Genomic DNA, 23,869 nt, shown 5'->3' on the forward strand with positions numbered 1-23,869 from the left:
TACAAGCAAATTGCGTGATGTTTTAATTGAAGTTGTCAGGTTTTTCCTGATAGGTGAAGAATGAAAAAAAAAAAAAAGCTTTACAATCCCCAAACTAAACTGATATTTTACACAGCTGAAATGTTGTTTTATTTCCCTGAAAATCAAGAGTCCTTTCCATTGTAAAGCCCAGGAGAGTTCTACGAGAGAGTTCAGCACTTCTCTTTCTACCTTCATCTCCAAGGGCAGCTTTGCTTCATTTTGACACAGAAAAGCAGTTGAAAAAAAAAAAATTTCATCTCAAATCACATCTGTGATGGAGAAAAAAAAAACTGCAGCGCTAACAGTTTGTTCTGGGTCAGGTCAGTGCTGCTAATGAGAGAAATGTGAGCTCTTGGACAGCATGAAATTCTCTTCAGAGGGATGCTAGTGGCATCCCCTAAGTGTCTGTTTGAGTTTTGGTCACCGAAGGAATGGATGCAAAGGGAACGAGGGCATGATTTGTCAGAGAGCTGCTATTACCTCCTGGCCTCCTTGGCTGGAGCCGATGAGTCCCGGCATTGCAGCGTGCGAGTGACCTGCCACGCTCTGCAGACAGACGCAGATCCCAAGCAGTGTGTTGAGGGAAGCCACCCAGCAAGGGGTGTTTGGAATTTATCAGTTATGAATAGTAATGGCCCTGCCACACAGCTCAACGGATACTTATCGCTCTGCTGTTTGCATATAAATGCAGAGGGGAGCGATTAGGATCTGCTGAAAGCTGGCCAAGGCGGATGCAGTGTGCAGAGAAGCCTGCATCGCAGGCAAAGCTGTTGGCAGCACTGACATGTGAGAGGAGGTAGGAGGTACAGGAGGTAAGTTACGGTTTCTGACAGGCGTCCTGGATATGCAGAGGAGCCCTGCGGTGGGCCCTGTCTCTCCAGAGCAAAGGGCACAGGGCTAATGGACTGGCCGAGGCTTTCAGATTAAGTTGTTCCCTGCCTCATCCTCCTGCTGTGGAAGGGTCTCCTCCAGCCTTGAACAAACCTGCTGAAAGTGCTCTGGCGGCACGAGGCCACGCAGGCACTGCAGGAAGGAAGGCAAACCTAAGCCTTGGCAATGCCCTCACCAGAGGTGCTGCTGCTTGGCCCACCAGGCTCCACGGTGGTGGCCAAGCTGCGTTGCTCTGATGTCTCCTCGTCCAGGAGCTGGAGGAGGCATCAGTCCCCTGGGTTCTGCCCCCTTCTCCATGACCCACAAATGAGCCAAATGAGAGCTAATACAGCTCCCTCCCAGCAGGATAGTGTGGTCTGGGTGAGAGCCCTCAGCTCTCAGGAAGAAGCGGATGCAGCAGTAGGAAAGGGAATTACACAGCTCTTCCAGGGATGGTAGGAAAACCAATACCCTGCATCTGTGCAGCTCTTCACTATCCCTCCTCCTGCCAGGGGTACTTTTCTCAGCCCCACTACCCTGCAGAGGAAACTGAGGCAGAAAGCATGAGGACAGCTGAGCTCTCTTTTCCAGCATGCCTCTCACCCATGTACAAGCCACATGTGCTCATTTGTGTGCGTTTGTATTTACCCTCCCAGGGAAATGCAAGAGCAGCTCATTAAGTAGCGTGACAAATAACTTCTGTCGCTGTCTGTTCCATTGTTTGTGTCTCTAAAATGTTTGCGTGTGCTACTTTGGGATATGCAGTCAGGCCCCATTGAGCACACGAATGGGCAAGTATTAGAGATGTAAAGCAACACCTTGGATTTGCCATCTCTGCAACTCACTTAATTAAGGGATCTATATCCAGAAAGCAGAAAATGCACATTTCTCATTACAAAAGGTGAAATTTCTGAAATCCATTAGATACACAGTAGGATAAAAATGTTCAAGGTTCCCACACACGGCTCTGTCAATGCATCTGGCTCCTCTTCTATAATACCCCCTGCTATTCTGAGCAAAAATCTTCCAGTGCATTTCTGCTGATGTGCCTCAGACCTCGGCTCTGACACTCTGCTAATCCTAGCCAGCCTTCCCTCAACTTTTTTACAGTGCAGCCCTACACTGTTATTCAAAGAAATAACAAGGATGAACCAGCCCCTTGGGTCCCATCCTCAAGGAACAGGGGCGAACTCTATAATAGGTGTCCCCATGGCAAACAGCCCTGCAGAAGTGTGCCACATGCCATATAACATGCTTCAAACACTTTCTCACAAACTGAAGGCTGCTGTAAAAGTGTCAGCTACAAAATAAGGAGAAAGCGAGCATAGGAAATGCAGGGCGACTCAATAACTTATATCTGAGCAGTGATTTGGGTATTCTGTCAGCACCCAAGAGTTTATCAGGTGCGGCTGTTACGGAGGTATGTCAGGAACTCGGCGGGCAGAGACTGGGGATAACCCATTGCATGGCTTTGGCAGAGCCCTTTGATTCCTGAATGCCTTGCTTTCCCCAGCTCTTAAATGGAGATAATGACACTTTTGCTATCTGAAGTCTCTTATCTCTGTATCTGAAAAAAGAAATAATTTGAAAAAAAAGAAATAACAAGAAATAATTTGAAAAAATAAATAATCTGAAAAAGAAATAATGCCAAGGAGAGGACCATCAGTGTATGGATCGCTTTGCAAGCAGTCTGGAAAGCAGAGATGGTAACAAGTAGTGTTTCCAGCTGAAGGTATCTCAGCACTGTTGTACCTCTGTGTTTGAGAGCTGGAACCAGGGCTGCTTCCCGTACGTGAAGATCTCCCAGAGGATCACCCCGAAGCTCCAGACGTCGCTCTCTGTCGTGAACTTCCTGTACATGATGCTCTCCGGAGGCATCCAGCGGATGGGCAGCATGGTGTGTCCTCCAACCTGCGGGAGGACAAAGGCACGAGGAGATCTGAGTGAACGGAGCCCTGGGAAGGGAGCAGCCCTTACATAACATGAACAAACACAGGGCCTCCCCGTGAGCTCCATCAACAAGGAGCTGCTCGAAAGAGCTCGGTTGGATGCTGCCTCCCTGCCCACCCAGGGGCTTGCCCGCCAGTCCCACCTGGTTAATATGATGGATAGGGAGTGAAATGTATCGAGATAAATGATGTTGTCTCCTCCCAAAACGGTCTTGTAAAGAAATCAAACGACAAACTGCCAGGCACATCCTCAGACCCTACACTGGTGGTGAGCCAGGAGGCAAGGCAAGGAGCAGAGCATTCGGCAAGGTGCTGGGATGAGTTTTGCAGGGCCTCGGTGCTCTGAGGCACCCTCCAGAAATACAGAGAGGGCTTTGTCCCTCCTCGGCAAGGCTTGCTAAAATCCATACACAGGCATCTGCGCATCACCTAATTGCGTGGAAGGTTTTTTCACTCGTACAACTGTGCTACAGGCCTTTTCAAAGAGTGCTTTGAATATGTAAATGACTGCAGGACCGCACTGCAAAAAGGCGGTCTGTTTGTAAAGAACAGGCTCTTACAGGCAGGGATATGCCCAGTGTTTGATGGAGGGAGGAAAGCCAGCCCCTTTGGAGAGCCTGGAAATGGAAGAGCCCGTGGGTGAAGTCCCATCGGGGTGTGCTAAGTGAGGGAAAGGCCCTCTCTCCATCACAGTCTGCCCTTCTCTAGGGCGCGTGAGTCCAGCAGGTGAAAACATGCAAAGATGCAGAAAGCAGATGGATTTACCTTCAGATTCACTAGAGATTTCTAAACAAGTGTCTTTAAGCAGGGAAAGTTTTTTTTTTTTTTTCCTCTGTTCTGTCCTACACAAGAAGCACCATCTGTGGGGAAGCAGCTAATTGATAAGCCCAGCCGGCACTGGAAGCAGCACAGCCACGAGGCTCCAGCACTCATTTCTGCTGAGGATAAAGTGTCCAAGGGTTTAGCGGTGATGAGAGACAGTGCTTTTGTGGTGCTGCTCAGAAGTCTGCTTGTCTCATTACGGACACCAAAAAAAGCAAGTGCTAATAACTTTGTAGCACCGCAGCTGAATCAAACAGGCAGAAATCTCTCTGGTCCTATGAAGGATTGGGGGAGAGGCTTTCTAGTTTTCCTGCACGTGTGTGGCTATTGAAAATAATGAGATCGTTGTGCTTGTTTGGATGAAAATGTTTCTTGTACAAACAAAAGCTCTCCTCCAAGCTCCTGGCTTTCCAAAGCTCCCACCGATTTCTGTGCCTGATTAAAACCAGAGTGGGGAAGGGTCAGTACAGAGACCAGCCGCATTTCTTGGAAGCAGGAGGGACAGTTTTGGGGAGCACTGCTGGAATAGGTTGTGAAATGGGGACAGTGCCTAGCAGGCTTCCTGCACGGAAGGTGCCAGCCAGATCCCTCAGGGGTCTGACAGAATTTGGACCTGGGCTCGCCGCATTGTGCTCAGAGGTCTGTGGACCAGCCCTGTTTCTAACTCTGAACGTCTCTTTCTACAAAAGAGAGAAGGAGTTTAAAAAGTCTTGGGAACATCTTTCATTCCTAAGTGCAGAATGCTCGGAACTGCGATGCGTGAAGATAAAAAGCTCCATGCAGCTCTACAGCTCCTATGCAGAGATGCCTTGGCTGGTGTGGTCTCAGCTTGCTGCTCTGAACTCCCAAGAATGTCCTTCCTTAATGGAAATGGAAATACTCTTTTCTTGGTTTGTTCCTTTGAAACCCTGTCCGCAATTTTAGCTCTTTCCTGCTTTCTCAGCTTTTACAAGTTGCTTTCCCTTTCTGTGAAGGGCTCCAAGGAAATGTTATCGACCAAACATGACATACATCAAACTTGATTGTTGCAAAAACTCTTTTGCACTAATGCTTATTTTTTCCCCTTTAAGTAGCTCTAGCTCTTCAGTTTTCTGGCAATCTCAAAATGATTACATATCACAAAGCTCTCTGCATTTGCAATGTCCTGAATCTTGCAGGATCATCTGAGTTTACAGGTAGTACAACGTACTGAGCACATTTAACTGCCATTTGAAGAGATCTTAGGGCAGTTCAGAATCTATGAACCAGACCCTCAGCTTACACAAACAGTATGAGCCCTACTGCTTGAATGGGAGTGCCCTGAGTCACACCACTTGAGGATTTGGCTCCGAAAGCAGCAGAGAAGCCAGTAGACCCATTTCAGTTCTAATAAACTACAGCGCAGTCAAGGTCTTTGGTCTCCTCTAGACACATCCTAGTGACAAATTGCCAGTAAAGTGACATACACAGTCAATAGTTGTCCCAAGGACGTGACGACATGATCTTGGCTTAGCTCATATGGTAGAGTCCAGCGACTGCCAAACTCTCTGTTTGGCATCTCTGCCCTCTATGTCACATGAGATGTATCTTTTACTAAAAATAAATCCGGTACTAAGTAATACATTAATTCTGGGGAAAAAAACAAAGCCAAGCAATGCCCAGAACTGTGCGGATCCTGACATATGGCTCAGCTGTGCTCATAGGTAAGAACCTCAAAGGTATTCTCTGCATCTCACACAGAATGCCACATTTCTGAGAGCAAATGTTAAGTCTCGCCTGCTAGCTAACTGTATGCAGAACAAGCATCAATTAAATTGGACCACAAAATCACTCCAATGCCTAGCTTAGCACACAAGGCTGAGTATTACATTTTAAAGCATTTCCTTTGACTGTCCCTTAGTGCTCCCACTGCAAACTGATTAGGATTAAAATTCCCATTTCACAGATGAGAAAACAGATGCAGGAAGGCAGGGAAAGGTCCTGCTCTGAAGCTGTACAGTGAGCGAACGCTAAGTTGAGCCTTCCTGGTCTGCAGTCAGCTGTACCCTGCTTTCTGCTGATGTAGCAAAATGATTTAGAGCTGAGCACAGATGGATTGAGCTACTGATGCCATAGGAAACAGAGTGTGTCCAGGATGGAGGAAATCTTTTGCATAACATGCAGTGGCTGTGATCTGTGTTATGCCAGCATCGACTTGCACGTGATTGCCACGGCTGCACGCTTCATTTACAGGACCAGTCATTGCCAACAGCATGAAAGCAAAATGATGCTATTAAATCAGGCTAAAAAAAAAAACCTAGATGCTGTTTTTTGGCGATTTTTTTTTCTTTTTTTTTTTTTCTTTTGCGGAGCCTGTTTACATGGCATGTCCTTGGCTCTGGAAGGAACTGTTACTGTGTCATTCGAATCTGAAAGTTTGCTTTGGTCAAGTCTCTGCTCATGGCAGGCTTCTGAACTAAGTGACCTCGTAGGACTCGCGGTCTTAATGCTCATCAAGAGCATGATATTGCTGAGTCTGCTCTGAAATAGTCAGGTCATCTTCCCACCCATCTTCCTCCATCCCCCTGGGGAGCCAGGGATAGGAGACCCCAGGCCACATTCAGGTGCACATCCCAAAGCCACTAAGGACAAAATGTCCTCCGACAGCAGCACTGCAGCATCTCCCCCAGAGGCACTCCACAACCTGGAAGAGGCTTTTGCTTTCAAGCAAATACGGCAGGCAAATCCTCTGCTGTTCCTCCCCTTAAATCCTACGATGCTGCCAAGCTCACCCTTTCTCCTTGTTATTTTAATGCTTCATAGACCTGCAGACTGGCCTCTTTATCCCATTGCCTTGGCTGTCTAGCTTTGCTTGACATTTTTAGCTCTAACTTCCTCTCCCAAGATCAACTCCTCGTGCCCACATTGACATGTTATTCCCGCTGCTTTGCTCTTTCGGTTTGCAGTGCTATCCTGGTAATAAATAGAGCAGTCAGTGTGTATCCTCTGAGCTGCCAAAGTTTCCTTCTTCTGTCTCCATCTCAGGGTTGCAGCATCATCCACTCATTTCCATCGCCTCCTAATGGATACTCCCAAGGGCACGACCTGGTCTCCAGCCACATGTTTCTGATACTCCAGGGCACCGAGGCTGTGCTCTGAAGCTTCATTACACGTCCAAGCCCCCAGACGGCGAGATAACCAGCCACCCCCTTTGAGCAGCTTATTGCTGTATTACAGCTGAACCTCGGGGAGCTGGGGGAGGTTCGTGAAAGGCCAGCGTTAATGGCCATTAGGGAGAGAGATAATTACTTAATGCTAGTACAGCACTTTGAAGATGTAAAGCTATATAAGTGCTATGTACAAGTAGTATTATAAGGCTCTAGGTTTGTCTGCTAGGAAGGAAAGCGGGTGTCTGGGGAAAGGATTCTCCTTGTCCCAGCTTTCTGAATGACATCCAGCTGATTAGGAAGGGAAAAGATGACATGTCATCCCCGATGAGTTCGACAGTACAGCAGCAGGTAGTGGAGCAGCAGCGTTCAGCGAAGGCAGTGCAATATATCTGCGGTTTGGGCCACTTGCAGAGATAACATGAAAAATCAAAACCAGAGCAGAGCTGAAAAACCCTCATGAGAACTTTGTATGCGCGGGAATCCAGACCTCAAAGCTCTGAAGGCAGGTATTAGCAGGCAGCACTGCTCCCCCCCTCCTGGCCCCCACGCTAGCTCCAGGGCTGTACCCCAAGGCAGCATTCAGAGGGGGCCGCTGAGCCATCCGCACCGTGCTCACAGCTGAGGGCTGCTTCAGAGATCTCAGCTCAGAATGGAATTTGCTCTCTGGCATGCTATAAGGCTGTGTTTTATTTTTCCTTTTGTGCAGTTGCCTTCCCAGCTTTGAAGTAAAAAAGAAAAAAAAAAAGTAAATAAATAAATCAGTGCTTTGCTTCCCAAGGTCATTTGACATTTGTTTTCCAAGGCCATCTGACAGCTGTATTCCTGCTCCTGGCTTACTTTGGGAATGTTCTGCTCCTGCTTCTGCCTTGGGAAAGTCACAGGAACCACCGTGAGGTGTCTTTGTATGGTGCAGCATTGCTTGATCTTCCCTTAGCATGCAGGAAGCTGGGATGTTTGAGTTTGTACAGAATCGCGTAGCAGTAGTGGAGACCTTGGCACTATTTCTCTCCAGGAGAACCCACTCAACACATCACCTCTTTTTAGAGGTAGCGATAAGACACGTTCCCTGACTGCTGCCTCGGTTCCTGCTGCTGTAGGTAGGGATGACCCGGGCTCCTCTTTAATTGCAGACCTGGCTGTCATCCCAGGCCGGGCTGCACTACAACACGTGTCCTTTAGACCTCAGCTCTAGGAGCTGGGTGATCCCTGGAAGATTAACTCTGACCATTCCCCCAGCAGCCAGATGTACGGCCTCATCAGGACAAAAAAAAAAAAAAGATAATGGAAACAAGAAGCACAAAAAGCTGCATGTTTGGGCTAAGTTGAGTTCTTGGACAAAATAAAAATAAAAATAATAGAATTGAACAAAACCACTGTAGATTGTGCCCTTGTGAGCTGAAGTTTGTCAAATAAGGTTGGGGCAGGAGAGGGTGGCTTCTCAGGGAGAAGGCAAAGGGATGTACATGTTCATGGGTGAAAATTTTCTAGGAGGAGACAGTCCTTCCTTGCCATCAGTGCTGGATCCAGAACTGAGAGACGTCTATCTATCAATCGGATGTGCCAGCATTTTACCTGTGTGAATCCCGAGAGATCCCTGGGCACCTTTTGCAAAGCAGAGGGATCGACTCTGACATGCCAGCCAGATCGGGGCTTTGCTAATGGTTAGCTGTCCCAGAGTTCATGGTCTCAACTGCCACCTTACTGGGCTCTTAAGCCCCTAAGTACTTTACATCAGAGGCAGCTGCATTAAAGTGCACGTTGTGATTCCCCAGTACTTTATCTGTAATTTCCTTTTGGTTTATTCAGGAAGGAAGGTGCTAGCTGTATCTTAGACAGCACCATTTCCAGAGTTATTCTCGCCTCAAAAATCCCAGAGCTGTTCTCCTGACTCTGAAAGGCATCATGGCTGTACCAGCCGCAGGCTGAAGCCCCCGGTCCCTCCTCTTCTAAAAAATTTGTAAGATGTCCCTGCAAACTCTCTCAACTGAGGTCTTGCCTTCAAGTCTCATACCTTTGCTGTCCCCGCTGTCACATCCAGTGCTGAAGGTGGGTTTTAACACTGTCAACAAACAGCGAAAAGCTTCTGCCAAACATTTCAACTGACTCGACTCATTGTGTCCTCTCCGTGCACCACTCTGCATGTGTTTGCTGCACTCTCTGGGCATGGTCTGATCCTGTTCCCATCCTCACGCCCTGCACCCAACCATCTCTCCCAGGCCCTGGAGGTGCTGCAGTGTGGGGCCTGCAGCCCGCTCCTCTGCACGCCAGTGAGTGAAGACACCTTATAGCTATCTGCAAGGGGTCACAGAGGGTTTTGGGGGCTTACAAGGTGCAGAGTGACCGTAGCCATATCTGTTATGTGCACGCACCTGCACCGGGTGTCCCAGACTCGCCCAAAGCAGGAGAGGTGCCTGCTGCCAGAAACTGGACTTACCCAGGGAGAAGATGGGGAAAGCAACCAACTGTCCCTGTCGCGAGGTGATGTAAGGAGCCAGATGGACTTGTTCAGGAGCAGGGAGAGCTCAGGCAGGGTTAATGCGAAACTGAGAAGGGGGTGAGACCTTCCTGCTGTCAGTTGGACTCTTTGGCAAGGGACTGTTTGTTCCCCCCAGCTGCACATACTGTGTTTAAACATGAGCCTAAGAATAAAGCCTGCCATTGACATTGTTTTTCCTTACTTCATTCAACAAACTAGTTGCTTTATGACCTGTAATTCTGCATCACGTTGAATCAAGCAGTGTAATTTGCAAGCAGGGACGGTGGCCTTTCTCCCTGTTCCCCTCATCTCTGCTCCACTGAGTGTGTTTTAATCCCACGGTTTTCAGCATTCCTAATGAGCCATTAACAAGCTGCCAATTACTTACGCAAATGAGGGGGGGCAGACATGGAGGGGTGGCTGTAGCTAGAGGTAAATTCTGCTACCTCAAAACGGCCTGAGATAAATCACTGCTTCTCTAAGAGCTGCCTGTACCCAAGAGTCCTCTCACTTATATTATCTGCCATCTAAAAATGCCAGGGGTAATGCAGAGGATGGTTAAGAAAAGGGAAACAGAGGAGTAATTGCACATATATTTTTAATTATGTTTGCCAATAATCTATTTGGTGTGCCCCTTACCACAGATCACCACTCCCCTTTCCTTCCCAGCTCTCAAAGCAGCTAGGAGAGGGCTGCGCAACCAGCCTGCAGAGGAACAAGGGCCAGTTTCTCATTTTCATGTAAAAATAAATGTTCCAAAAATAATGATCTCCATCATGAACATGGGACATGAGCTATGAGGAAGATATATATGGGAAGAGCAACTTTAGTTTGCAAAGCACTTGGAAAAGAGGTCAGTGAGGCCACCTCAACTCTCGTCCTACCAGGTGCTGCTATAGACTCCTGCCCCCCCAGGCCCACCTACTGAAAGCTTTGTGGGGCCCAGAATGAAGACACCCCACATTAGGACATCTCAGACAGCCGAGGGAAGTGGGAGCACTGGGATGGATTCACCAGTGGGACACCCGATGGCTTCCTAGGAGTCCCACTGCTTGGCTGTGGCTTGGTGCTGGGTGGCTGGTCAGAGGGGTGCATGCAGGTAGTGGCCTCTGCGGTTTTTTTGCACCACAGCCCCCACATGGACACTCCATCCAGCATAATCTGGTAAGCCACTAAACCCTTTTAAACTCCAGCCATCAGATAACCAGTTTGTCAGGCACCACATGGATTTACTGATTTTCTCCACAAGGTAGGAGACCCTGGCACCGCACCGCGCTCTTTTTTAGGGCGGACATGCTCAGAGATGTGCAATACCCATGAAACAGCACAGCTATTAGCTGGTTCCAACTTCAAAGGGGATCTGCAGTCTGCAAAGACTGCGAGCACCAACAGAAATTGTCCATGACTGATCTGCATTATCGTTTTGCAGTGAGCCGGTAATACTACAAGAAGTGTTTAATAGCTCAAAAGCTAATCAGATAGAGGCTAAGTTAAACCATCACGATGCAAGGAACATGTCCATCAGGATTCTACTCTTGTGGCAACACAGGGAATGAAAATCAGCTCGGTTTCTGGCTCCAGAAAGTAGGAAGAATATTTGACCAATAAATCCTAACCTGGCGGTATAAAAGCAACATCTCGACGTGGCCTGAGAAATGCAGCTTAGGAAATAATACCAATAAAGCACTTGCATGTGCTATCACTCTATGCTAAAATGCTTTCAGATTGGTATCTCATAATCTCCCCTTCCATCGTTCCTCTCTGTCTGTCCTGACAGTGACTCCCCTCTGGGTAACCAATAATGCTCCGTCTTTGTCTGCAGCCAGAGCCATCCCTGACTGACGACTCTACATGATTTAGATAAGGCTCCATTACTTAACTTCTGGATGCTGGATAATCAGTTCAACTGCCTTGGCATTAATCATAATAATATTCAAAATTCATTAGGCTAGATTGTTTGGGAATCTATTTCTTATTAATGTCAGATTCACTGAGCATAGGCCTGGCCGCAGAGAGACACAAATTTAATACAACGCAGGGCATGGGGACTCCCAGCAGAAGCAGAGCCCCTTCCCTTACACGCAGCTGGGTGCTGAGCTGACAGTCTGTCATCTGGGAGGGCTGGTGGATAGCAGAGAAACACCGTGAGCATGCTGCCTGCCGGCTCACCAACGGGTATCTATAGAAATGCGTAGAGTGCGGAGATTTTGGGGAATCAGCTCCTCATGTAAATCTTAATAGCATCTGTTATATCCAAAAATTGGGCAGGCAACTCGGAGATTTTTGTGCACAATCATAGTGTGGAGGCACAAAAAATAAAAGTCTCTTTATGATAGGCATCTGCTCCTTGCTTTTCTGAAAAAGTATGGTATTCTAGCTTAGAGGAATGGGCTGTAGTGCTTTACCACCATGAAAAACTTTCAGCAATAAAGTAGCTGGATCGTCCCTTCTAGCTAATTTCCTGTAGGCCAGCTGAGGATGGTTCCCAGTGCTGTACCTAACGGTTTATTTGGCCTGTTTAAGCATTTTGGGTGCTGGTGCTTTCCTTCTGGTACGAGTTCTCACCCTGCAGTTGAACAATGGTTGCTCAGCAGGGAAACATCACAGAAATACCAAACAGCTCCAGAAGATGCTTACGCTTTCTCTCCTAATGAAGGCAGTGCAAGCACAGATGGCATCTCACACAAACATGTTGCAAGCCATGTTAAAATAAAGAGCTCATTATCGGAGGCTGCAGTGTCACACCTACTAACGAAGTGATTAAACTCATCAGTGCCTGTGTGAAAGCTGGGCTGGCTCTGGCAGCGCTGAACGGAGAGCCATGTCCCACCACAAAGGCACACCCCAACATCCTCCCCCCCAAACACACATGATTTTAGCCACTGCAGAAACACAGGGATTAGATGAGGCTAATGGCTAAACTTACAAAGTAGGGAAGGATGCCCTCGACGTGCCCTTCCCATGCCTGCCTCAAGCATCCCTGTTACGAGGTGGTGCAGCACACAAAGAGCCCGCACGTGGTGGGCACGTGGAGGAGAAGAGCGCACCCGCACCCGTCTAAGGCTGGGGCTTGGCTGCAGGTTCTGATGAAAAACAGACTAAACTTGAAACTGAAGAGTCGAGCATTTCATCCTTCTCTACTCAAGCACTTTTTCACCCCAGACATCCTGTGCATTGAAGTTTCCTCTGCTCTTAACCAAGTTTTGCAGATGTCCTTGATTAGGACAGAGTTGCAGGAGTCCTATGCCTTTTAACCACTGCGAGTTAAAATCCTTCCTCCCTGCTTTACTTAGCCAGGAGCTTAAATAAGCAAACCCACAAACACAGGAACCGGGTTGCAGATGTCATTAGAGCCTTCCAGCACTAAGTGGCCATCGCAGCGATCACTGGTTGCCTTCTGCTCCCCATCCAGCAGCCAGCCAGGTTCTTCACCCCACCGACCCCACTGGGATCATCTCACAAGCTCAGCACCTTGTAGGACACATGTGGCTGTTTTTGCCATGAAACAGGACTAGCTCCTGGATGGCCAGCTCTCTGAACAAGGCAGGTCTTCCTAGTGGAGTCTCCAGACACCAGCTCTCCATTAGGGTTAGCCACAAGAGGAAGGACGGAAAGAGAAAGTGAGCCTAAAGAAACCACTAATGTTCTGCAGCGTCTGGTAGGATGAATGACCCCCACAGACATATGCTGAGCAGACAGGACAGTCCTCAATTATGTCATTGCTGGAGCATTTACTTCAAGGAGAAACGTGACTGCAAACGCTGGGCTTAAAGCCCTGGCTGGTTTCGCTGCCTCTGGATAAGCTGCTGGAGCCCAAGAGCATTAGGTATGTGCATGCAGCATGCACAGGCAATGACACGCATGTCTGCGTATGAAACAGCTTTACAGACCCAGGAGAAGAGCTGGAAAAAACCTGTTAAGTTCCATTCTGCCCTCTTTCCCTTGTGAATGAGGGACCTAAAGGATTTGCTAAGGTATTGATGGGCACCAATTCAAACATCCCAGTGGGCAACCCCCAGCTTCCCTCAGGAAATCATAAGCAAATCTTGCCTACACAATGGGAAATTCCTGCTTGCCACACTGATTTTCCCCTGCCTCATCTTCAGCATTTTAGCCTTGTGCTATCTTCTATATACTTCCTTCAAAAACATTTCCTAACCTTTAGGCTCACAACTATGTAAATATTTGCAATCAGGCAGCACATCTCCCCCCTCTGATCATTGCTTAGCCAAACTATTTACGTACAGCTCTTTCCATCCTGCCTCAGAAATCAATTGCTTTCCCCGTCTTTGTTTCAGCTTTACCTCGCCAGAAGTTGTTGACCTTATGGCCACTCTTTGTGGGGCTGAGTCCCGGGCACGTGGCCGTGCAATATTTAAAATAATGGTTGCTGGAGAGGCACACAGAGATTCCCATTTTGCTCTTTGGTGTGGGTTCTCCACGTGCTCGCTGGGGAGCTGTCACCCCACAAGGGACCGTGCGTGGTTTGAAGAGGACAGGATATATGAGGATGAAGTGCAGCATGGCGCGGGGCAGGCACAATCTCACTTCTCAGCGATATGCCGTGTATTGAGCACGGCTGACTCGTGTTTGTTAACCACCCGAGACGTGAAATGAGCTGCTGCTGGAATTTGTGCCTGATAATAAAAGGTGTATGTCAGTCTTCAAAACGCTTCGCAAGTAGCTGCTTGATTTGGGTGCATGGAAAAAAAAGAAGAGGTTAGGTTCCCTAACCTCCTGGCTCCCATAGCTCCCTCAAAGCCCTGCTTTCTGCCTCAGCTTCCCTGCATTTCCTAGACAAACTGCTCTGTTTTTTCCTCCCTCTCACTGACTGAGAGGTGTTCTTGCTGCCTTCTCGTTGCACCTCCCCCAGCCTGAATTTTAAGCTATTTAACAGCTTTAAATGCACCCAATGAGGTTTTGGTCTGCACTTTGCTGCTGGCCCTCGGCTTCTCTGACACTGGGAAGAAGAGAGGTTTGGAAACCTATGGCTGATTTCCCTGTGTTGGAGGTCTAATTATATGGTAACCGGTGACCCTGTAAGTACAGGGTAATCTGCTGTGTAATGCCGGAGTAAATTATCCCACTACTGCTGCCTTTTCCGCTGCAGCCTTCTGCAGAGATGGAAATGCAGCCGGCTAAATGGTAATTAATCTTTGACACCCGCCCAGGCCGGTGAGGAACAACCTGTAAGAGCCCCCCTGGCTCTGCGGGGACACGGGACCTGCTCGGGAGCCACCGCTGCGGTGTCACCTGGCCCTGCTGTCACCCGGGGACCAGAGCAGGGGACACTTGGTCACCCAGGTGCCAGCTGCCGGGGGCACTGCGTGTGGGCTGTGGCTCTGGAGCTGGATGAGGTTGTCCCCTGCCCGGGATTTAGGCATTGCTTATTCGGAAGGACTCATCCGGAGTCATCTGCAGGAGGAGGGCATGCACGGGTGGGTTTCCTTGGCTGCTTTCTGGCTGAATTTGGCCGTGGTGGTGTCCCGAAAACACCTGGGAGGGCAGAGCTGTGCCCACGTGGATGCAGGGTGGGAGCATCAGCACCCTGAGTCAGCAGGATGGGGACAACGGTCCCGAGAGGCTCCTCCACAGTGGGGGCAAGCTGTCTGGGGCACTTACTTTCCCTTATCATAAGGGAGGTGGGTGTGAACGGCACCAATACCTTCCTCTGAAGCCACCCAAAGCAGCTAGGCACAGACCCAAACATTCACCCATCCCAGCTCCAGGAAAACCAGCGGAGAGATCTGCTTGCTGTCCACCCATCAGGAGACGTTCCTCATTCTCTCCCCACCTTAATCAGCCTGCTGCTCTGGGGCCGGGGGCTCCCCGTCTGACCTCTGGGATCTTTATGGCGATGAAATATATTTGTACGCGTTTTAGACCTACTGACATCCTTCCCTCTGGAGAGCCTCAGGTTTTTATAGTAACCCCAGTGATGGTTTTCAGGTAATAGACTAATAAAAAATTTAATTTGTTAGGAACTTTAAGGTGGGTACTGTACAATTCTTATGACATTTAAGTAGTGATTAAACAAAACAAAACAAAAAAAAAGGGTTTCTGAGTGAATTTCTTTTCCAAACAGGAGCACTGAAATAGAATGTCAAAAATCCCACACGCTGATACCCAGAACAGCTCTGACACCTCCTGCTCGTGCCTGTTTCACTTGAACACCTGCCAAGTTAAATAAGCAACCGTGTTTTTGTCAAGTGAGCCCTCCCCCTGAGTGGCTCCGGCAGTTTATGCTGCATCTCAGCCTGGATGTCTCCACGTGCCATTGCTCTCCATGGGCTGGGTCAGAACTAATGTGTGCTGCTCTGGCTAACTGCGTGGTTTTGCACCTCTGCCCTTCTCAGCTTGGCTACATGTACTTATTTCCTTCCCCTGATTCCATTGCCACCTCATTGTGCATTCTGATTGATCAACAGGACAAGAATGAGAGCAAGTCAGGGCTCTAGAGCATCCCATCGTTTCCATGGCATGCAACAAGCAGCGTGCCAACAGGGAGGCTGCTGCACCAGCCCTTTTCCTCTGGTTCTGCAGCAGTTGGGCAGTTTGGAGTGAAAAAGGCTGCCCTGAACGAAGCAGGGGCATTTGAGAGGACAGCTGCCCTTGCAGCAATGTGGGTGGAATTTTATTCTGGCTTTTGTCATGGACTTTCTGTGTGCTTCCCTTCCTAACCTGTAAAAAAAGGGGCGATGCAACCCACTCGCTTCACAAAAGTGCCGTGCAGGTAAAGGCTTGTACAACGAAGCAATAAATGTCATGGAAAAGCCTGCCAAGAAAGGGGAAAATAGGCAGGTGTTTAGCTCAGGGTTAGTTACACCTTGCAAAAGAGACAGGGTGTTACACAATGAATATTATGTAGAAGAACAGCGAAGAAGTTCCTTTGTTCCGTGGGCGTTTCTGCCTTGTACCTCAGCTGGATCGTACAAGATTAATGGCAGGCGGTGATGTAAAGTCTGCACTACAAGGCAGAGGCAAGACGTGTGAGCTGAGGCCTTGCCATTGTCATTACCTGACCTTGCATGCTCCCTTCGGCAACCTCAGCAATTTTTTTCTCAATAGCATTTCTGGGTGGTTATTTTAAGAAAACTGTGCTAAGTTTCTTGCTTCCGTGCCAGGCACCTGCTGCTCGGCGAACGGGCCGTGACTAAGCACGGGCTGGAAATTAGAAGAATCTGCAAGTTCAAGCAACGAGACGCTGGGCCTGTCTTCCCTTAGGAGCACATTTAATAGGGCTGCTTGATTATGAAAAGATAAATCTGATGTGATTGATGCAACAGGGGATTGGGTTTGATGATCCTGGGAATCCCTTCCTCTCCACTCCTAATGAATTTATTTTCTAAGGGCGGGGGGATGCAGTGCTCTGATGGCAGAAAACAGCAAAATGTGTAGATGCCTGCTGATGCGGGGGTCTCCATCCCCAGATTTATCCAATTCCCACCACCAAGAAGGGAGAAAGGCTCTCTCTCCTGCTTCTGCCTGTCCTGAACACACCAAGTGGAGATGGGTGCAGGGATTCCCCCTGCTTCTTTCTTCATATTTGCCAGCTACCGAGAACATCCCAAATTCACTCTCCTTGAACCAGTACCCCAAGTGTCTCAGCTCACAGGTTCCCTATGCATTTCCCCTGTACTTACCTGTCTCCCAACACCATAATGACTGTCTCTTGTAATTTTTTGTATTTATTTTTGGTGGAAGTGTATCTCCTTGCTGAAGATGACCAGGGATCACCTTTTAAGACTGGGGAACTGAGGCACAGAAGGACTAGCTGAATTTCCTATGGTGACAGGCTGGCTACACTGGTAGCATAGAAGGGGCCTGCAGCCCAGTCCAAGACTGGGATATCACTTCTTCTCCATGCACCTAACTGGGGTCTGCCTTTCAGAACAGGAAGAGCAGAGCAGAAAGAGTTTTTCAGCAGAAGCATTCACTGGTCTGGGATTTCCATCCTCTGTCAAGAAAAAGAGCCTGAGCTTGGGGTTTCTGAGGGCACAGTGCAAGGTTGTTTCAGAAGAGATGCAGAGGGCAAGCAGTTATGTTTTTTTTTCCTCTTGAATAGTTATAATTCTTTAATTGCTACTTACTAATAAGTGAAAATGCTGTGATTTCTGCAGGATCAAATGGTGCAGGATAAGCTGTTTATTAATTGGCATGCTTTCAAGGCTGGGAAAAAATAACAGAAGCAACGTGGTTGTAGACGATAGCTATAAACATGACCCAAGCATTACCTGCCATGACATTTTAGCCAAGGGGTGGCTGTCATGTTAGTGCTGGCCACGCGACTCTGACAGTGAATAAGAATCTCCAAAATGTAGCTATTCACAGACATGTGCTACATCTCTCTGGGGCCTGATCCTGTGAATAATACCAGGTACAGCACTTCTGCATGTCAGTGCTCCTCTGGTTTCCCCAGGGATTACTCTGGCAACTGAGTGCTAAGCCCAGTGGTAAGTGGTTGCAGGATCAGATTCATAGTCTGCCGAGCATTTTGGATGAAAAGAGCTATAAAGAAGTCACATATTATTATGTCACATTGCAAAGGTCAAGTCCTGTATTTGTTCTGTCATAAGGGCATGATTGAAAGGCAAAAAAATAGTGTCAGGGCACAGGGGGAAATCATTTTTTAAAAGCTGCCTTCAGGCCTGAGGATACAAAATTACATCAGAGCTTAGAACTAAATTCCCATCCACACCCTGCAATTCGGTTTTGGCTCAGAAAGGCATAAACGTAACAAAATCACCTTTTGGTGGCACGTCTTCTTAACTGCTGACACAGCCCCTGTAAAGCCAGTGAGACCTAAACTCACACTCCCTTGTGATTTGGGCAGCAGTCAGAAACTGCCAGAGCCCTGCTCCAGCACAGGTCCAGGAGGGCTCTGCAAACCCACCGAGCTGCTTTCACACCCCGTAGGCATTCGCTGGATCCCTGTTGCTGCTGGGACAGGAGCACAGTGGTGCTGGGAGGAGTCTGGGCACTGCAATAGCTGGTCCTCCATCACCTGGCCAGGAGCACACACCTCACCCAGCCTTGCCACAGAGAGGTGAGGGGTTGGGGAGTTGGAGCCTTTAGCTCTCCCTGCCCCCAGGAATTTGTCCAAGTCATGGCTACTTTGCGAATATTTATGTGCATCTCTTAAGGCTTGCTGGCACAGGGAAGCTATTGAGAAATAAACTGGGGAGCCATCACTTTTCTGCCTTAACCTGTTAGGGCTCATCATGCTCTGCACAGTGTCGTTGGGTGGATTAACTCAATCCAAAACAGACTTAAGCAATGGCTCCCCAACTTTCAGGATCCAGAGTGCTTCCTTGTGCACAAGCAGCAAAACCACAATGGACAATCGAGTTCAATATTTGCTCCTCTCATCAGCTCCTGCAGCTGACCTCCAGCAGCCCTGCAGATTGCCAGCAGCAGCCTCCGGGATGCAGCGAGTGTTGGGGACCCACCGTGCTGCATCCCACCTCGCTGCATCCCAAGGCTCCAGCATCCAGCACGCAACTCTGGGATGAGGGCTCACCTCTGTGGGAGAGGGGAAAGGGGATTCACCAGCCCTCAGCTGGCCGGCACGGCTCCCATCAGCCACCACCTGAGCTCTTTTGCGTTGCCAGAGCATCGAACCCACACTGACCTCTCCGTGCTGCTGCACCAAGGAGAGAGGGGAGCAGCGGTGGGGCTCTCAGTCTGCTCAGTGGCAGCTGCAGGCACCCAGCTGCTCAGACACCGGGGCTGTGGCTAGACTAGCAAACAAAAGCCATGAGGGTTTGCATGTGATGGTCCAACTGTTTAAATGGCCAGCGTTAGGTCCCCGTCAATTCAACAGCATCCAAGCAACCGTCAAGAAGACAACACAAGCCAGGGGTGGTCCCCGGTAGGCAGAGCAAACACTGATGTGCTTGGAGGCGGGAGAGGTTTGCATGGAGATAAGCTGTGCTGAGCACGCTGCCATCAGAACCAGAGGACGTCCCACGCTGTTTGCTAGTGCAGACACAGCCTGAACGCCCACGGAGGAGGACTGCACTGAGGACTTTTGCATTCGTCCCGTTACCTCTCCATACAAGCCCCAGAGAGCTGCTGGAGTAGAGAAGCACGGACATTTCCCACCGCACACGAGAGCCCCTCGGCTGCCACACGCACTAGACCCGACCTAGTCCCGAAGCCACTCGGCCCCACGGGTGTTTCCACGGCCAAGCAGCACCAGTCCCCCGCCTCCAGCTGCCCCAGGGGTTGGGATCCACTCACTGTTGCAGCTGCCGGCGGTGCCAGTCTCTGTCGCTGCCACGCTGCGCTGAACTGGCCCTTCGGACGCGGCCCTTCCTGACAGTGAATGGGCGAAAACAAGGGAAGGAGACAAACAAAAGAGAAGGGGAGGGTGAGAGAGGGAGGGAGGGATGGGGGGGGATGAAGCAAGGGGACAAGAAGGGAAAGGGTATGTCTTTAACCGAACCGTACGTCTTTCACTGCCTGCAACACCCCAGCTCTGCGCAGCCCTCGCCGGGAGGGCACAGGGCAGGCGAGCCCCCAGCCCTGGTGGCTGTCACCTGGCACCCCACGGCGTCACCTGCACCAGTGCAGAGGGAGGGCAATGGGCGAGCACTGGTGCTGGGCAAAAGCCAAAGGGGGCTCCGGGCTCTTCAGACTTCTCCTTAGCCAGAGAAGCCCCATCCCCTGGCGACCCTGAGTCCCTCTCTGGAAGAAATTTTAGGGGTCCTGAGAGGCTCCTGTGGATCTAGTACCTAAGCTTTCAGCTCCTGATCCATCGCCAGCCCTCCTGGGCATGATGCAAGGACCCATCTGTCTCTGCCAGTGGAACAAGACCCAGACCTGATGTCTGTACTCAGCCAAGTTCAGGGGTAGCCAGAGTGAAAGGGCATCTTTGGCCAAATGTCCCAGTGAAGCACCTGGTACCTCACCCTGCTTTTCCCCCAAAGCCTTTGTCCCACCAGTGCTGTTGCAGGTGCTCGCAAAACTAAACCCTATGAAGGGAAAAGGGAATTGGAAAATACGATGCTACAATTTCCAGTGCATCGAGGCAGGAAAGGTTTGGGGAATGGAAGGGAGGAGAAAGGGCAAGGATCTCAGTGCGCAAATTAAAAGTAAACCATTAGCAAAAAGTCTGCTGGCTCTTTAGTAAGATTTTTGTGTTCCCACCAGGACAAAAGGCAGGCAAAATCCCAGGACGAAAGGGCAGTTGGTGAGCATAGTGGTTTGAGGGCAGGCTTCTGGCTGTGGTCCTTAGGAGCTCAGGCTGACAGCTGCCCAGGGAAAACCCAAAATACGGGCTTAGGGTGTGTCTGCCTAGTCATCACCCCGGGCGCCTTCCCACCCTGCTCCAGAGGAGAAAACTGAGCTGCTAAATGTAGCTGACAGCTCATTCTGCTTGGGGAATTGCTCTGAGAATGACTGACTCGCCTTCCTTCCCAAAAAGTTGAGGTAGGAAATGGGTGGGGGAAAGGTTTAGAAAATTGTTTCATGATGGTTGTTTAAATTGCCTCTGCATTACAGTGTTACAGTTGGGGAAAAAGAAAGAGAAATATCTATCACATAAATCCACATCCTAAAGCCAGCTGTGGCAGAGGTATGGACATTGGAAGGAAGCAGAGCAGATGAAGTCATCAGCAGTGGAAAAAAAACATCAATATAATATAGTGCAGAACAAAGCAAATTCTACCTCAAACGCAGAGCTGAAAGAGAAACATCTTCTCCTGTCAGATCTATTACCATGCATTTATTCCGATAACAAATAACTAACCCAGAGAGTAACCCAAACCTGATTTATTCCTCCATCTAAGTAAATATGAAGAGGCAGCTGAATCTGACTCTAAAAACCACTGATCTCATATGTTTTTCTTGTATGTATTAGAAAAATTAGGAGTGGAGTTTCTGCCTTACTGCCAGGGGATGCTGGCAAAGCATCTGAGCTATAGATATTGTATCTTGTCACTAATGACTGCAGGGAACTAAAAGGGATTTGGATTTTTTTAATGCTTCACATTAATTGATAATTTGGTCTCCGAATCCACAGTGGAACACAGGATTTACTATATTGGATCAGTCTGGTGGCCCATCAAATCTGGCGTCTTGCCTCAGTGATGCTCAGAAAAATTATCTGCCAGCATCTTTGCTTGCAAGGTGGCTGGCCATTTCTGTAAGGCCATACAGCTGAAACAGAGGAAAGGTCCTTCTCATCTCTCTAAAAGACTGAAACATGGTTTTGGCTAGGCTTATAATCATCCCTGTATTACGTCTGTTCTTTTTTAATGCAAGGAAAAAGCTCTGTGACTACAAACACTTCCAAGAGACGTGCTGCTGTTTTTCCTCTTGGTCACCGCAGCTCAAAGAACAAGAAGGTGAACCTGTGTTTTCAGAGGGTAAATGAAAACACAACTGGGGCTGGGAGGGGGGCGAGATGCCTTGTACTGAGCAGAATGATATTGATTAGGCAGTATAAAGATTTCACTCACTAATTCCTTTAGCAATCTTATCGTGTGTTGCCCACATAATTGGAAGGGGAAGAGAGAGGTGGAATCACTTAAGCGTTCAAAGCTCAATACGCACCAAGAAAAGATTCCTATTTTGTGTGTGTGTGCAATTTTGTGCATCGTTGCCCCTTGATTGTACATTGAACATGCTCTCTTTGACAGCCCAGTCCTAAACAGCCTGTTTATTAAAGACAGCTGCTTGCAAACAGGGGCTTTCTCCATCCAGCTGGCGTGGAGAAGGAGCTCTCTGTGGCTGTGAGAGAGGCAGGACCATGAAACAGGGGGGGAAATCAGGAAGGGAAAGCCCATGGGAGTTCTGGCCATGCAGGAATCAGGAGGGAAACAAAATATGTTTTCTTTCCATGTAAATATCTTAATTAAGGATTGCGATGAAGAAATTTGCTTCTTGTTTTTTTCTAGGGAGGTATTCCGTTTGTCTGGAAGTAAGGCCTGCCACGCTGGGGAAAACCTTCAAGTCTCACTTGAAAAACCACTCAAAGTCACACAACACATCAGGAAAAGGGAATAAATAGAAAAGCAACCCAAGCCATTTTATCCATGGTCCCCCTGAACTGGCTATTACACCTCTGACTCGGGTTCTCTCACTGCTCACCCCCAGGGCTGGGGCTGCTCCCCACCTTTCCCGGCTGATGGGTGGTCTCGTGGCTGCCCCCCTGGTAAGGACACCCGAGAGCAGGGTGCTGCAGGTGGGAAGGCAGGAGAAGGCCACTGACAAGTGGGGAAATGGGTCCAGCAACCCACAGAAGGTGAGAGTTTGGCACATCCAGGTCTCCCCTAAGTGGCGATGCTTCTTCCAAAATACGGGTGATTTTTTTCGTATGCTCAGAAACGCACACATTGTTTCTGGTGTACCTGGGGGTGGAATAACGCAGCTTGCTGGCATATGGTTCTCTACCTTCTTCTGCTCTAGCTACACTTCTAATCAGGCCACCTTGGTAACACCCAGGAATTGTGATCTCCTCCGGCCTGCTGCATTCACAACCTTTCCTTGTTTCGGCACACAGGAGCACGTTCTGGCTGGATCTCCATCATGGGAGAGTCTCTGGCTTAAGCTAAGCACCCTGCTCTTTTCCATGCATCTCACAGTTTTTAGGCTAGTGGGGTGTTCGGAGCAGGGACCGCAGGAGGAATGGAGGACATTACAAGCAAGCAGCTTGTAACAGGTGGATATTCACTCTTGGGTGGGTCTGCTACTCAAGAAAAAAGACTGCTCAAGGATGGGTGGCATTCACAAGTAGCTTCCTTTGCCTCTCTGGATCTGTTTGCTGTGTTTGATTACCTCTAATAAATTATTTTTCTTCCACAACTCTGTTCAGCCACTTTTTTAGCCCATCCTAACTGTTGGCACATACCATCTCCTGGGACAAGGAGTCCAAGCACCTTACTACCCACTGTAGCACCTTCATTTGACCTCAACCTGCCATGAACATCACCGGCTGCCTGAGATCAGGACATATTGCCTACTGTTGTGGCCCCAACAAATGGGAGGCCAGGTGTTACAAACCATCAAGAAGCCAAACAGCAAAGCTTTAAACTTCCCCTGCACTCTGGAGTTCAATCTGGGGGTTAGGAGAAAGCACACACCTCAATTCAAACCTCCGAGAACTGGACTGAGCTTTGAGATAAAGATCGTAAGCTTGATTAGCTCTTGGTGAGCGTGCGAGGGTTTGGGGGGGCACATGGAGGGGTTAAGTGTGAAGGTCAGCGTTAGAGACAATATTAAATAAAACATATGAGCCAAATGACTTGCAGTGCAGCGGCAGCAACATATCCCAGGCAGGAGCAACGGTGAACATGGAGGTCAAGTACCGTAGCAGGGAGTTTTCATTTCCCCAAAACAAACTGCTCTTTTGTGTCTCGGCTTCAAAGAAGATGTCACTAGATTGCGAGAGCTCTTCACCTGCCACATCCCTCTCATTACTGAAATGAAATAAATGGCAACAGCATGAAAACAGCAACTCAAGCAAGAGAAAGACAGGTCGACAGTGAGGAAAAGGGAGGGGGGACAAGGTGCGAGCGGAGGGCTTGGCAGGGTGGAGAATTAGGGCAATTACCATTTCTGAGAAAATGCCAGAAATACAACACAACCTAATTTCCCCA

The 23,869-nt window shown here is 48.8% G+C and overlaps 1 protein-coding gene across 9 annotated transcripts in view; it reads right to left on the minus strand.

Annotated features, from left to right (window-relative positions):
• The window catches only part of NTRK3 (neurotrophic receptor tyrosine kinase 3), a 207,439-nt gene that overhangs the window by 13,957 nt on the left and 169,613 nt on the right, over positions 1-23,869 (minus strand). For 8 of the 9 annotated variants that reach the window (XM_083849724.1, XM_083849720.1, XM_083849728.1 and 5 more), the window contains 2 exons: positions 19,509-19,583; positions 2,644-2,802 (listed from right to left, as the gene is read on the minus strand). In XM_083849724.1, coding sequence (XP_083705850.1) covers positions 2,644-2,802; positions 19,509-19,583 — 234 coding nt within the window. The remainder of the gene's footprint in view (positions 1-2,643; positions 2,803-19,508; positions 19,584-23,869) is intronic. The other variant, XM_083849723.1, reaches the window with a different exon arrangement.

This window comes from Anser anser (genome assembly GCF_964211835.1).
Source record: "Anser anser genome assembly, chromosome: 10".
NCBI lineage: Eukaryota > Metazoa > Chordata > Aves > Anseriformes > Anatidae > Anser > Anser anser.